At 41.7% G+C, this 16,242-nt stretch overlaps 1 protein-coding gene across 6 annotated transcripts in view; it reads left to right on the top strand.

Moving 5' to 3' along the window:
* The window catches only part of NPY5R (neuropeptide Y receptor Y5), a 172,167-nt gene extending 166,090 nt beyond the window's left edge, over positions 1 to 6,077 (top strand). For 3 of the 6 annotated variants that reach the window (XM_051831647.2, XM_051831648.2, XM_008273474.4), the window contains 2 exons: positions 2,548 to 2,682; positions 4,421 to 6,077. In XM_051831647.2, the coding sequence (XP_051687607.2) occupies positions 2,665 to 2,682; positions 4,421 to 5,770 (1,368 nt within the window). In that variant the 5' untranslated portion in view covers positions 2,548 to 2,664 and the 3' untranslated portion in view covers positions 5,771 to 6,077. 6 annotated transcript variants of the gene reach the window in all.
* The last annotated feature ends 10,165 nt before the right edge of the window (positions 6,078 to 16,242 follow it).

Here is a 16,242-nt window from a genome sequence, read left to right as displayed (position 1 = left end):
AGAGGGGACCTCGTAGCCCCAAGTTTGCAGAGCTGCGGTTTATCTTTTTTTAAAGGAACAAGACAGGGCGTTGGACTGAAGCCAGAACAGACCGTGGAAATTCTAGCAGTGCGGTGCAGTCTGGATGCAATGGTAAATTGCAGATTTGTCAGGGGAGGAGAAACTCTGCTCCTAGAATGGAGAAGGGAGCCTGGTGCCTGCCTGCGCGTCTGTCAGCTGAGCCCAGCTGTATTTCTCCCTCCAGCTCAAGCTGTGCCAGGTTCTGGCTCTAGGGACAAATCTCGGGAATATTTGGGAACCTGGAATCTTGCCATTGTTCTAGGATCACAGCAAAATAGGCACGAGTTGATTGCTAGAGGGAAAAAAAAAAAAAAAAAACCATTTTATTCCTTCATGTGATTGGCAGCCTTGGGGAGAAGTATGCTGTGCATTTCCATAAGGCAGGAAATCATCCTAACAAAGAAATCTTGGTTCAGTGTATCCGTCTTTGAGTGTCCCTTCAACTCCCTATAGTTTCTCCTGTTATTCCAGCACTGTTTCCTTAAAGTACTTAGACTTTTATTCCGCGTCCTTCATTGGTGTCACATAGATCAATTTGAAAGAAAATTAAAACAAATCTTTTCAAAGATACTGCTTTTTTTTTTTTAATAGCTTAATGGAGAACTTCTTTCTTTTTCACTTTTTCTAAGAAATTAAAGTCCAGTTCAGCCTGGACATGCTAACGGTGGCAATTACAGATGCATACAGAAGAGAAGAAGAATATAGAGGAATTAAGCACAATAAAGCAATAGAGGTTTCTCATGGTCCCTATGGGATTTCGAATTTAATAAAACTTCATTTTTAAAACATTCTGTCTTTGTTTATATTTCACAATCTCTATAGTAATCTGAAGTGAAGCAAGTTTCACACACGACAGTACTTTTGTCACACATAAAATATGTTGTGTAAAATCACACAGCGTTCATTGTAGCACTTGTTGAAAAGCCGATAATTGTGAGAGATTTATGTGTACATTGTAGGTTTGCTTATTCTGTAGCTTGGGAAGAGGGGCAGCATAAGTTTAAGGAAAGAAATCTCTTACGTATTCTCTAAGTAGCTCCTCTGCCTTAGCTTTTCAACTTTGATACGGAAGACTTAAATCTTTTCCAAGAAAGTTTGCCCAATGTTTAAATGATCTCCTGACTACAAGGAGGCACTTTTAAAGAAACTGCTTATCAAGCCCCACTCCCCCACACACACCCTCTATTTGCAATGTGCGTAATTTAGTGTGAGAGCAGAGTTACAGAATCAAAGTACTGTGTGAGGTGTTAACTATGTGTATGTTGGTGTGGTGATGGGGGTGGAGGTGGGGCTAGAGGGAGAGTAGCAAAGTGGAGGACATAGTCACACCAAAGTCAAATTGATAAATGAATATTAGAGAGAAAATACAGGGGAAAAAGATAATTTAGTGATCTATCAATAGGTACATCAGGATCCATTAGACTCAACAGCAATGCAGTGTCCATGCAACAGTGAACAGAGTACATCACTAGCAGTCAGGAGAGTACTCCTCATTCATGCACCCATTCATTCATTCATGATCCATTTAGGGCCGTTAGTCACCCTGTGGTCTTGGCTTAATCGCTTGTAGAGGAGCCCTCTGCTGATACCTTGTATTAGTCATCTTTATGCCATTGGAGCAGAGCACATTCACTGGATATTCAGCAAATGCTCATTAAGTGAATAACAAATCTTTCTTAAATGCTCAGTAAAAGAGGTGTGTCCTTTAATATGTACATTAGCTGCTTGGTTAAAAAAAACACTTGAATATTTTAGGGAGAGAAATGTCCTCAGTTTTTCCCCAGTTTCCAATGAACTCATGATGGCATTTCCTTCACCTGCTCAGTAGGGAATCAGTAGTTTTATAATTTAATGAATTCAACATTTATGTGCATATATTTAAAATAGAAATATTTTAATAAAAATATGAGGTAAATGTATTTTGCATTTTTATTTTGATGTTTATGTTATAGCATTTACAATGAAATATCCAAGTTAAAATTTTGAAGTGTTAAACTATTATTGCCTATGCAGCTATCTCATTTCATCTGAGACCAGTTGAAGCATTTCTAATTACAGTGATTACTTACGCACACACGCACACACACAATACATTTTGCTGCCAAAAGTTTGAAAAATCCATTCAGTTTGCTTATAATATGCATTTCTCATGAACTTTTTGACATCCCCCCATATGCATGGATTTCAAAATTTCTTTGCACCCAAATAAACTTTTAACTCCACTTTCCACAAACTTATATCCGTACACACATAAATATTCATGTGTATATATACAAACTTGTATACAACTATGAATATGTAAATAGATAGATAACGAATTTTCTCATGTTCCCAGGATGATTCATTTCTGTTATTTGTAAAATGGGAAAACTAAACTACTTCTCTAAAATGATGAGTAACCAATTATTTAGCATCCATTATGTATGTGATACAACATCTATTAAACAACATCAAGAATTAAAACCTTTCCCTATTTCCATTTAACAGAGAGGTCTGATCAAATTCTGATTGCACACTTTGGAGAAGATCTGAATTTTAGACTCAAAACTACCTATTTCTATCACCACCAATTGTACTGCATTTCCCTTTTACGAAAACTTTTGGATGGTAATTTTCCTCCAGGTAAGTGCCATCTACTGTTACATGTTCCAGGAAAGCACGAAATCACTGTAGAAGGTGCTGCTCAGTTTGCCTCTTGTCCCTGCCTTGAGTGTGAGGGAACGAAGACACTCAGTCATTGCTGAGCCACCACAAAGTTACAGGAACGGGGTCCATTCAGGGACGTGAGTCAGAACAAACTGGAGCGCAGTTGCCAGCAGCCCGCACAGATGGATAAATAGGGTCTTGAAGGAGCTAGATCGAGCCAGGGGGTCACCAGAGCTCAGGGAATGAGGCAGAAATGCTAGCAGAAGATACTGTGATCAGAAGTTCACCCACCTACCCGGCTTCACTGCGGGGAGGCTACCAGCTGGTCCTGTGGTGAGGAGGCTGGTTCAGCAGCCACGTGAGTCACTTCTGTGCCGGCCACCCTTTTACCCTGGAAGCAACAGCGAGGAAAACTGTTGGTTAGGGTCTCAGGAGGAATGAATGTGAACTCCGGGTTTTAAATGAATTTGTCTTCAGAGGGATATCATCAGCTTCCCGAAAATAATTCCAGATAAGGAAACAAAACTGAAGTTAAACTTATAATGATGTATGTACACAATAGGAAATTTGTTGAACCAGTAACTGTAAGTCCTCATAAGCTGAGACCACAATGTTTTTATTAATTTAAATATACATGTGTTTTACAACTTTAATTATTCAATTATATCTAGCAATAAATAAGTAAATAGATATTAACATGTAGCCAAAGCATCTTTTTACCTACATAGAAAGGATCTTCTAAAATGTGTTGCTGTGGCTACCATGGTGAATGAGGGACAGTTTGTGCTTTTTCCGTGATTATGAGGAAACAGGCAGACTGGTAGGCATTACAATCATAGTGTGAAGCAGGTTGTGACATGTGGCATCAGACAGCTCTGTACAGAGCTTGTGCGTAGGCTGAAGGAGATTGTATCAAGTGAGCAGACTAAGGAGAACTTTAGGATACATGTCTTTTTTTGTTTGGCCTTGATTCAAGCATGAAAAAAGACATTTTAAAGGTAAGATTATGGGACCTACCATGTACCAGGTATCTTGACTAGTCTAAGTATTAGTTCAAGATATATAAGATGCAGAAGTTATGTATCTTCAAGTTCTTAGATACATTTGTCTTTAATTTATATTACTCCCAATGTGAATTTAAAAACAAAGTTTTCTCCTGGAACACAGATTAACTCAGTGTGGATGGACTAACTTCTTGTGATTGTCATCAGTTAGCATTTGCACTGCACGTGGAACCAATTAAAAAAATCACCTGGGGTCTGCACTGTGGCTTGGAAGATAAAGCCACCACCTGCAATGCCGACATCCCATGTGGGCACCTGTTCAAGTCCTGTCTGCTCCACTTCTGATCCAGCTCCCTACTAATGCGCTTGGGGAAGCATCAAAGAGTGGCCCAAACACTTGGGTCCCTGCACCCATGTAGAAGACCTGATGGAAGCTCCTGGCTCCTGGCTTCAGCCTGTCCCTGTCCCTGCCATTGCCGCTATTTGGGGAGTGAACCAGCAAGGGGAACCTCTCTCTCCATCTCTCTCTGTGTAACTCTGCCTTTCAAATAAATAAAAAATAAAATAAATCTTTTGTTTTTAAAAAAGTGCTCACTTCTTTTGCAGATTAGTAAACAAATGGGAACAAACTATAAAATCTGAATGGGTTAACTTCTAGGAGTCATATCATTTTTGCAAGTTGCTAATGAACACCTCTTTATTCCACGCAGGGCTGTAATATGGATTTAGAGCTCAAGGACTTTTATAATAAGACACTTGCCACAGAGAACAATACTGCTGCTACTCGGAAATCTGACTTCCCAGTCTGGGACGACTACAAAAGCAGTGTGGATGATTTACAGTATTTTCTGATTGGGCTGTATACATTCGTGAGTCTCCTTGGTTTCATGGGGAACCTGCTTATTTTAATGGCTCTCGTGAAAAAACGTCATCAGAAGACCACAGTCAACTTCCTCATAGGAAACCTGGCCTTCTCTGACATCTTGGTTGTACTGTTTTGCTCCCCTTTCACACTCACCTCTGTGCTGCTGGACCAGTGGATGTTCGGGAAAGCCATGTGCCATATCATGCCATTCCTTCAATGCGTGTCCGTGCTGGTTTCCACTCTAATTTTGATCTCAATTGCTATTGTCCGGTACCACATGATAAAACATCCCATCTCCAATAACTTAACAGCCAACCACGGCTACTTCTTGATAGCGACCGTCTGGACCCTAGGCTTCGCGATTTGTTCTCCCCTGCCAGTGTTTCACAGTCTTGTGGAACTGCAGGAAACGTTTGGCTCCACTCTGCTGAGCAGCAGGTATCTGTGTGTGGAGTCGTGGCCCTCTGATTCATACCGAATCGCCTTCACCATCTCTCTCTTGCTGGTTCAGTACATTCTGCCGCTCGTTTGTCTCACTGCAAGTCATACCAGCGTCTGCAGGAGCATCAGCTGTGGATTGTCCAACAAAGAAAACAGACTCGAGGAAAATGAGATGATCAACTTGACTCTTCATCCGTCCAAGAAGGGTGCTGGGCCTGAGGTGAAACTCCCTGGCAGCCATAAATGCGGCTACGCCTTCATCAGGAAACACCGAAGAAGATACAGCAAGAAGACAGCTTGCGTGCTGCCTGCTCCGGCGAGACCCTCTCAGGAGAAGCATTTGGGAATGCTGCCTGAGAAGCCCAGCTCTGTGCGGAGCCAACCCTCTTCCAGTAAGCTCCTCCCCGGGGTCCCCACCTGCTTTGAGACGAAGCCTGAAGAAAACGCCCGTGTGCATGAGCTGAGGGTGAGACGCTCCATCATGCGAGTCAGGAAGAGGTCTCGCAGCGTTTTCTACAGACTGACCGTGCTGATCCTGGTGTTTGCCGTGAGCTGGATGCCACTCCACCTGTTCCACGTGGTCACGGACTTCAACGACAACCTCATCTCCAACAGGCATTTCAAGTTGGTGTATTGCATTTGTCACTTGTTAGGCATGATGTCTTGTTGTCTGAATCCAATTCTGTATGGGTTTCTTAATAATGGAATCAAAGCTGACTTAATGTCCCTTATACACTGTCTTCATTTGTCGTAATTCTCACTGCAAATAACAAATGTGGGGGAACATTTAAAAATGTATTGTGATACCTGTGTATGTGTAACAAACAGAAGTTTTGTTAACATGTGGAATTTAATTTACATTAAAGTTCTAAATCTGAGTGTGAATTCATAATATATGGAAGATAATGTGTTACAGTATAATTAACTCATTTAGTTGTACATAATCAGTGTCAATTCAATTTGTAATTTCATTTTAAAAATTAGTTATATTGCTTTCCATTTCTTGTTGTCTTGTTAACAAATGATTTGTATTTTGTGTAAAATAAAAAAATTGTATCTAATCAACTTAGTAGTTTTGTTGTTAAAAAATTTTAACTTATTGAAAAAGAGAGACAGAAATAAAGGGAGAGGGATTTTCAATCTGCTATTGCATTCCGCAAATGCCCATGAGAGCTAGGACTGAGATAGCCAAAAACCAGAAAACTGGCACTCAGTCTGGGTATTCCATGTGGGCGGCAGAAGCCCAAGCTGTTGAGCCATTATTTGCTGCCTTCCACGGTGTGCATCAGCAGGAAACTGGAATGGAATCAGAGTCGCTGGGACTCAGTCAGGCATTCTGATATGGGATACAAGCATCCTAGTGGCCACTTATCACTACATCAAATGCCTGCCCCAATCCTGAACACTTTTAATAATTTTATTGTCCTCCATGTAATTTGTTCATAAGTCTGACTAATGCTACTAACTCAGTTCAATGTGTTAACAGAGCTAGAAACCAGAATTCTTAATACCAGACATTCAGGAATAATTCAGGAAATAACTTTTTAAGATAGTATGCTGGCCAAAGTCATGTCTTACTCTCAAATTTATCATAAAATTGTTTTTAAAGATAGTGATAAAAGAATATCAAGATATTACAAGTGGACTCTTGTAATTTACACATGAAATTTATTCTTGTTCCTGATATTCTAATAACAATCACATTGCCATCAAGAATCTATTATCACCGGCACCACGCTCAACAGGCTAATCCTCCGCCTAGCGGCGCTGGCGCACTGGGTTCTAGTCCCGGTCGGGGCACCAGATTCTGTCCTGGTTGCCCCCCTTCCAGGCCAGCTCTCTGCTGTGGCCAGGGAGTGCAGTGGAGGATGGCCCAAGTGCTTGGGCCCTGCACCCCATGGGAGACCAGGAGAAGCACCTGGCTCCTGGCTTCAGATCAGCGCGGTGCGCCGGCCGCAGTGGCCATTGGAGGGTGAACCAATGGCAAAGGAAGACCTTTCTCTCTGTCTCTCTCTCTCACTGTCCACTCTGCCTGTCAAAAAAAAAAAAAATCTATTATCCTTCTCCATCCCTGGATGTTTCATTATGACACTGCTGCGTAGCTGACTTCCTATTACCAGGAAGCATCTGGGTGGTCTCAGCCAAGAATTATTTACACAAGAGATGGATTGCCAGAACAGCACATGCCAGAAAGCCCAAGTTCAGGGGCTGGTGCTGCGGCTTAGCAGATAAAAGCCACCTCTTGTGGTGCCAGCATCCCATATCAGCCCGGTTCAAGTCCTGGCAGTTCCACTTCCCATCTAGCTCCCTGTTAATGCACCTGGGAAGTCTGTGGAGGTTGGCCCAGGTACTTGGGCCCCTGCACCCATGTGGGAGACCCGGGGAAAGCTCCTGGCTCCTGGCTTCAGAATGGCCAAGCCCTGGCAATTGAGGCCATTTGGAGAGTGAATAAGTGAAGGGAAGATCTCTCTCTCTCTCTCTCTCTCTCTCTCTCTCTCTCTCTCTCTCTGACTCTGCCTTTCAAATAAATAAATAAATCTTAAAAAAAAGAAATATGGGGCCAGCACTGTGGAGTAGTGGGTTCAGCTGCCACTGCCTGCAGTGCCAGCATCCCACATGGGCGCTGGTTTGAGACCTGGCTGCTCCACTTCCGATCCAGCTCTTTGCTGTGGCCTGGGAAGGCAGTGGAAGATGGCCCAAGTCCATGGGCCCCTGCACCTGTGTGGGAGACCCAAAGGAGGCTGCTGGCTCCTGGCTTAAGATCGGCACAGCTCCAGCCATTGCGGCCAACTGGGGAGTGAACCAGCGGATGGAATCCTCTCTCTCTCACTGCCTCTCTTTCTATCTCTGTGTAACTCTGATTTTCAAATAAATAAGTAAATCTTTAAAAAAAGGAAATAGTCCAAGTTGAGTGTAGAAGGACAGTTTTACCAAGCAGTGAGAGTATCAGCTATGCACAGAATTTCTCATCAGTAATAAATATCTGTGGTGGATTTGCAGATGGAACTGAGACAGACATTGTTAGCTAAAACATGAAAATGTGGTTAAAGCAGTTCTGGAATATAAAGGCAGCTGATTTCCAAGCAAACACCAGGTTCCATCTACTGTTTGTGAAGTTTCTGGCAAGATTGAATTGTTTCTAGGAGAACCTGCCATTCTATCTTATTTTTATTTTTTTTAAACTTTTATTTACTAAATGTAATTTTCCAAAGTACAGTTTATGGATTACAATGGCTTTTTCGCCCCATAACTTCCCTCCCACCCACACCCCTCCCATCTCCCGCTCCCTCTCCCATTCCATTCACATCAAGATTCATTTTCAATTATCTTTATATACAGAAGATCGATTTAGTATACATTAAGTAAAGATTTCATCAGTTTGCACCCACACAGAAACACAAAGTGTAAAGTACTATTTCAGTACTAGTTATAGCATTACTTCACATTGGACAACATATTAAGGACAGATCCCACATGAGGAGTAAGTGCACAGTGACTCCTGTTGTTGACTTAACAATTGACACTCTTGTTTATGGCATCAATAATCTCCCTAGGCTCTAGTCATGAGTTTCCAAGGCTATGGAAGCCTCTTGAGTTCGCTGACTTTGATCTTATTTAGACAAGGCCATAGCCAAAGTGGAAGTTCTCTCCTCCCTTCAGAGAAAGGTACCTCCTTCTTTGATGAGACGTTCTTTCCACTGGGATCTCACTCGCAGAGATCTTTCATGTAGGTCCTCTTTTTTTGCCATAGTGTCTTGGCTTTCCATGCCTAAAATACTCTCATGGGCTCTTCAGCCAAATCCGAATGCCTTAAGGGCTGATTCTGAGGCCAGAGTGCTATTTAGGACATCTGCCATTCTATGAGTCTGCTATGTATCCCACTTCCCATGTTGGATTGTTCTCTCCCTTTTTTATTCTATCAGTTAGTATTCGCAGACACTAGACTTGTTTGTGTGATCCCTTTGACTCTTGGACCTATCAGTGTGATCAATTGTGAACTGAAATTGATCACTTGGACTAGTGAGATGGCATTGGTACATGCCACCTTGATGGGCTTGTATTGGAATCCTCTGACACATTTTGAACTCCACCATTTGGGGCAAGTCCGATTGAGCATGTCCCAAATTGTACATCTCCTCCCTCTCTTATTCCCACTCATATTTAACAGGGATCACTTTTCAATTAAATTTAAATACCAAAGAATAAATGTGTGTTAATTACAGAATTCAACCAATAGTACTAGAACAAAAAAATATTAAAAGGGATAAAGTATTACATTGTACATCAACCATCAGGACAAGAGCTGATCAAGTCACTGTTTCTTATAGTGTCCCTTTCACTTCAACAAGTATCCTTTTTTTGTGGTTGGTTAGTTGTCACTGATCAGGGAGAACATATTATATTTGTCCCTTTGGGACTGGCTTAATTCACTCAGCATGATGTTTTCCAGATTCCTCCATTTTGTTGCAAATGACTGGATTTCATTGTTTTTGACTGGTGTATAGTATTCTAGAGAGTACATGCCCTGATATATTTCAAGTTTTAAAAGACAAACAATGCCAACCTAGAATATTATACCCTGCAAAGCTATCATTTATGAATGAAGGGGAAATAAAGATCTTCCACGACAAACAGAAACTGAAAGAATTTGTATCCACGCGTCCAACCCTACAACACTTGCTCAAAGATGTGCTGCAGAGAGAAATACAAAAACAAGAACTTCACTACAAAAAAAAAGCGAATGTAGAGTAACCCACAAACAAAGTTCAAAATACATAAACAGCTTATTTCAGGAAACATGAATGGGAAAAGACAGGACTTAACAGTAATCACACTGAATGTGAATGGTCTTAATTCCACTACAAAGAGACATAGACTAGCTGATTGGATCAAGAAAGAGAATCCATCTATATGCTGCCTTCAGGAGACACACCTTATCAGCAAAATGCATGCAGACTGAAAGTGAAAGGATGGAAAAAGATACTCCAAGCTAATGGAAATAAAAAAAGAGCTGGTGTGGCCATCCTAATATCAGACAAATAGACTTTAACATAAAAACTATTAAAAGAGACAGAGAAGGGCACTATATAATGATTAAAGGATCTATCCAACAGGAAGACATTACTATTATAAATGTATACGCACCTAATTACAGGGCGCCTGGCTACCTGAAAGAACTACTAAAGGATTTCAAGGGAGATACAGACTCAAATACAATAGTAACAGGGGACTTTAACACCCCACTCTCACCAATGGACAGATCAACCAGACAGAAATTCAACAAGGAAACAACAGAGCTAATTGACACCATAGACCAAATAGACCTAATAGATATCTTCAAAACCTCCACCCCACAGCCAAGGAGTTCACATATTTCTCCCCAGTACATGGAACGTTCTCTAGGATTGACCATATGCTAGGCGATAAAGGGAGCCTCAACAAATTCAAAAAAATTGAAACTATACCATGCAGCTTCTCAGACCATAGTGCAGTGAAACTAGAAATCAACAACCCAAGAATCTCTACACCATATGCAAATATATGGAGAATGGACAACATGATCCTAAATGAACAGTGGGTCATCGAAGAAATTAAAAGATAAATCAAAAGATTTCTAGAAACAAATGAAAATGATAACACAACCTATCAAAACCTATGGGACACAGCAAAAGCAGTGCTAAGAGGAAAGTTTATAGCAATTAGTGCCTACATCAAGAAGCTAGAAAGGAACCAAACAAATGAACTCTCCATGCACCTCAAGGATTTAGAAAAACAGCAGCAAATCAAGCCCAAATCCAAAAGGAGGAAAGAAATACTAAAGATTAGAGTACATGCCCCATAATTTCTTTATCCAGTCTACTGTTGATGGGCATTTGGGTTGGTTCCAGGTCTTAGCTATTGTCAATTGAGCTGCAATAAACATTAAGGTGCAGACAGCTTTTTTGTTTGCCAGTTTAATTTCCTTTGGGTAGATTCCAAGGAGTGGGATGGCTGGGTTGTATGGTAGGGTTATATTCAGGTTTCTGAGGAATCTCCAGACTGACTTCCATAGTGGCTTGACCAGTTTGCATTCCCACCAACAGTGGGTTAGTGTCCCTTTTTTCCCCACATCCTTGCCAGCATCTGTTGTTGGTGGATTTCTGAATGTGAGCCATTCTAACAGGGGTGAGGTGAAACCTCATTGTGGTTTTGATTTGCATTTCCCTGATTGCTAGTGATCTTGAACATTTTTTCATGTGCCTGTTGTCCATTTGGATTTCATCTTTGGAAAAATGTCTATTGAGGTCCTTGGCCCATCTCTTAAGTGGGTTGTTTGTTTTGATGTTGTGGAGTTTCTTGATTTCTTTGTAGATTCTGGTTATCAGCCCTTTATCTGTAGCATAGTTTGCAAATATTTTTTCCCATTCTGTCGGTTGCCTCTTCACTTTCTTGACTGTTTCTTTTGTAGTACAGAAACTTCTTAATTTGATGCAATCCCAATAGTTAATTTTGGCTTTAACTACCTGTGCCTCCAGGCTCTTTTCCAAGAATTCTTTGCCAGTACCTATATCTTGCAGGGTTTCTCCAATGTTCTCTAATAATTTGATGGTGTCAGGTCGTAGATTTAAGTCTTTAATCCATGTTGAGTGGATTTTTGTGTAAGGTGAAAGGTAGGGGTCTTGCTTCATGCTTCTGCACGTGGAAATCCAGTTTTCCCAGCACCATTTATTGAACAGATTGTCCTTGCTCCAGGAATTGGTTTTAGATCCTTGATCAAATATAAGTTGGCTGTAGATGTTTGGGTTGATTTCTGATGTTTCTATTCTGTTCCATTGGTCTATCCATCTGTTTCTGTACCAGTACCATGCTGTTTTGATAACAAGTGCCCTGTAGTATGTCCTGAAATCTGGTATTGTGATGCCTCTGGCTGTGTTTTTGTTGTACAAGATTGCTTTAGCTATTAGAGGTCTCTTGCATCTCCATATGAATTTCAGCATCATTTTTTCTAGATCTGTGAAGAATGTCTTTGGTATCTTGATTGGTATCGCATTGAATTTATAAATTGCTTTTGGGAGAATGGACATTTTGATGATGTTGTTTCTTTCAATCCATGAGCATGGAAGATTTTTCCATTTTTTTTGGTATTCTCTTCTATTTCTCTCTTAAAGATTTGATAATACTCATCGTAGAGATTTTTTTTTTTTTTTGACAGGCAGAGTGGACAGTGAGAGAGAGAGACAGAAAGAAAGGTCTTGGCCGGCGCCGCGGCTCACTAGGCTAATCCTCCGCCTAGTGGCGCCGGCACACCGGGTTCTAGTCCCGGTCGGGGCGCCGGATTCTGTCCCGGTTGCCCCTCTTCCAGGCCAGCCCTCTGCTGTGGCCAGGGAGTGCAGTGGAGGATGGCCCAGGTGCTTGGGCCCTGCACCCCATGGGAGACCAGGAAAAGCACCTGGCTCCTGGCTCCTGCCATCGGATCAGCGTGGTGCGCCGGCCGCGGCGCCCATTGGAGGGTGAACCAACGGCAAAGGAAGACCTTTCTCTCTGTCTCTCTCTCTCACTGTCCACTCTGCCTGTCAAAAAAAAAAAAAAAAAAAAAAAAAGAAAGAAAGAAAGAAAGGTCTTCCTTTGCCATTGGTTCACCCTCCAATGGCCGCTGCAGCCGGCGCACTGCGGCTGGCGCACCGCGCTGATCCGAAGCCAGGAGCCAGGTGCTTCTCCTGGTCTCCCATGGGGTGCAGGGCCCAAGCACTTGGGCCATCCTCCATTGCACTCCCTGGCCACAGCAGAGAGCTGGCCTGGAAGAGGGGCATCTGGGACAGAATCCGGCGCCCCGACCGGGACTAGAACCCGGTGTGCTGGCACTGCAAGGCAGAAGATTAGCCTAGTGAGCCGTGCCGCCGGCACAAGTGTATTTTTTTTATCCAGAATATGTGAAGAATCAGGATTTGCAAATGTTCTGTGTCATTCCATAGGTCGTCTTTTCATTTTCTTGGTGTTCTTTGGAGCACAAGTTTTCTGATTTTGAGAAGTGCAATTTATCAAGTTTTTTGTTGTTTCTTGAACTTTTGGTTTATCTAAGAAGGCTCTGCCTAACCCAAGATCACAGAGAATTACTCCTAAGTTTTCTTCTAAGAATTTAATAGTTTTAGATCTTATATTGGTCTATGATCCAGTTTGAGTTAGTTTCCATATGTTTTGAGGCAGAAATCCACTTGATTATTCTACACGTGGATATCCAGTTGTCAGACCAATATCTGCTTTTTATTGTTTTTAAAGAGAGAGGAGAGGCAGAGAGAGAGAGAGAGAGAGGTCTTGCTGGGTGTAGAGGCGCCCACCTAGTTCCAGCTACTTGGGAGGCTGAGGCTGGAGGATTGCTTGAGTCCAGGAGTTCTGGGCTGTCGTGCGCTATGCTGATTGGGTGTCCACACTAAGTTCAGCTTCAATATGGTGACTTCCCAGGAGAGAGAGAGGTCTTCCATCCGATGGTTCTCTCCCCAGTTGGCTGCAATGGCCGATGCTGCGCAGATCTGAAGCCTGGAGCCAGGAGCTTCTTCCAGGTCTCCCATGCAGGTACAGGGGCCCAAGGACTTGGGCCATCTTCTACTGCCTTCCCAGGCCATAGCAGCGAGCTGGTTTGGAAGTGGAGCAGCCGGGTCTCGAACCAGTACCCATATGGGATGCCGGCGCTTCAAGCCAAGGTGTTAACCCAGTGCACCACAATGCCAGCCCCCAATATTTTCTTAAAAAAAAAAAAAAAACAAAACATTTTTTCCTGTGTATTGTCCCGGTCAAAAACTGAGCATAAATGTGATGGCTTATTTCTGAACTCTGAATTCTACTCCATTGATGTGTTTTTCTAGCTTCCTATTAGTGTTGTACCACTTTGATTACTGTAGCTTTGTAATAACTTTTGAAATCAGGAAATGAGCTGCCTAGCATTATTTTCCACATTATTTAAGGTACTTGCCTTTACCTATGAATTTCTTGCTCTGTCCACTTTTGCCTATATTGGTTCCATGGTAAAATGAATTTGTTTTAGAAAAAAACTGGTTCGTTATTTTCTAGATTTTGTATTTGCCATTTCCCCAGGCTATTTTTCTTACTTCATTTTATTTTGAAGCAATACAATTGATTAATCTTTATGCTTGTGAATGCTGTTATTTTTGAAGTCTTTTGTGTACTCTTGTTGACTGACTCTTTAGGTGGATGGCACGGAAGCATACCATTTTCTCTTTTCTGGTAGTCACAAATAATTTTCATGATCACTGTCTGCTCAGGGCCAATCTGACTTTGGAATGAGGACAAGGGCAAGGACAGCAAGCCAAGTAATGGAGTCCTAACCCTGGGCACTGCACAAAAAATATGCAACAAAGAATGAGCCTCTGGTCTTCCCCACAGCACAGTTTCCTCTGAACCTCCATGACCACTACAGCATCAAACAGATGTGGTGGCTGGCACTACCCTGAGCTGGTCAGACTGCCCATCAAAAGGAGGAATTATCCAGGACACAGAATACATGCTGGGATTTATTTTTGTTGCTCTTGTTCCTGTTTTGATGCCAACTTTATCTTGTGTGTTTTCTACCACTCTGTGGGTGGGCCCAGCAGTGCTACCTATTGCAATGCTCAAATAGAGATCAAATTAGAGATCCACTGCTTTAATGGGATGTCATTAAATATAGCGAGGATAGAATCTCTTATGCTGGTTTGTTTCCTCCTAAGTGTGAACAAATCATGTATTCAAAGATGTTTGTTTTCAGTATTACACAAAAACCAGTTGGCAATGCTATATAGACCCAGCTAATTTTCCACCTCCTTTGTAAATGTTTTTGGTGCTAACCTTTCTCTCTAAGATCAAGTTATCATTTCTAAAATGCATTTGAACATATTTATGTGTTACAGTTCCCTTTTAATTCATATCATTTTACTGTACAATATTAGGAATTTCTCCTTTTGCACTATTTTCTTTCAAAAGGGTTTGTCTTAGATAATTTTTACTTCTAAATATTTTAATTACTTATCCAGAAGCAGGACATTATAATGCAAAATAACTTTAATGTTAGTAAGAATTTTAAAGAAGAAATTTCCTCTTAGAGTGATCTGTAGATATGATGAAGAAACATATACTGAGTTTAGCCATATGAAGTTTCTGGTATTCAGTCATTTTGACCTACAGAAAATAGTAATACCATAAGCATTAGCCTATAAATAAAAACCTGGAAGCTGTCCAACACTGGCAAGGTTTAAGGGTCTAAGACTATTCCAAGAAGGAAATTTATTTTCCTCTACTTCTTTTTTCTCGGTTTAAAGTTTTCTTTCAGTTTATTGGTTTTTAAAAAGGCACTATATTGAATAATATGAAGTTCACTGCAAGGGTATGTGTGATAAGAGGGAGTTAGGAAATCTCTTGAGAACATTCCACTAGAATAAAATCTCCACTAAGCAGCAATTTGGCTGAATTATTTGTCAGTCTATCACTGTCTAGTTGGTGATAAGTGCTGTAAGATTGAATCTTTGCACAGACACTCATACAGCAAATCCTCACAAAGGAAGAAGTATGTGTGGAGAACTGAGAGGGTCCACGGAGCACTGGCGCCCTTAGTCACAAGGCACCGTGTCTGCAATTGTGGGTTCTGCCACTGGGGTTGATTCAGTGGTTTCCCACGTACCTACTTCTCTGTGTGTGACTGTCAGCTCCTCATGCATTCAGTCTCCATATCATTCCCTATGTGCCTTTCCTTTGTCTCCAAAGGTCTACTTGTTGTGACAATCCCCTCTTCCCAGCCCCAAGCTGACATGCAAATCCCAAATGTCACATCCAATCTCTTGTAATTGCATCTTTTAGGCTTGGCTTACATTACTAACTGCTTCCTTTTCTGTAACTGGGACCAAGCAAAGTCCCTGCTTAGACAGATGGCATTTTTAGATGCTGTGGGTGCTGAAGTAGTCACACTCAAAAGGACCTATTAGACAACTTCTGTCACTCTGGGTCTAGAGGTAGGAGGTCCCTGTGGTAGGTCCAGCAAAGAGGAGAAAGTTGGTTGGCGGGCAAGCCCCGTGGAAGGAAGAAGCTTTATAGCAGTGATTGTCACGTTTAGTTTTCTGTTGCTGACTGCGCTTGGCTTTGATGGGCATTCTTTCTCATCGTCATGTATCCCACGTTCTCAGGGATGATTACAGTACATAATAGCCTTGCTTAAGTGGCTTTCTTGGAGATGAATGAGAAAGAATGACGGTCCATGTCAGG

The sequence above is a fragment of the Oryctolagus cuniculus genome, chromosome 8 (genome assembly GCF_964237555.1).
Source record: "Oryctolagus cuniculus chromosome 8, mOryCun1.1, whole genome shotgun sequence".
Classification (NCBI taxonomy): domain Eukaryota; kingdom Metazoa; phylum Chordata; class Mammalia; order Lagomorpha; family Leporidae; genus Oryctolagus; species Oryctolagus cuniculus.
This window is presented reverse-complemented; position numbering and strand designations above follow the sequence as displayed.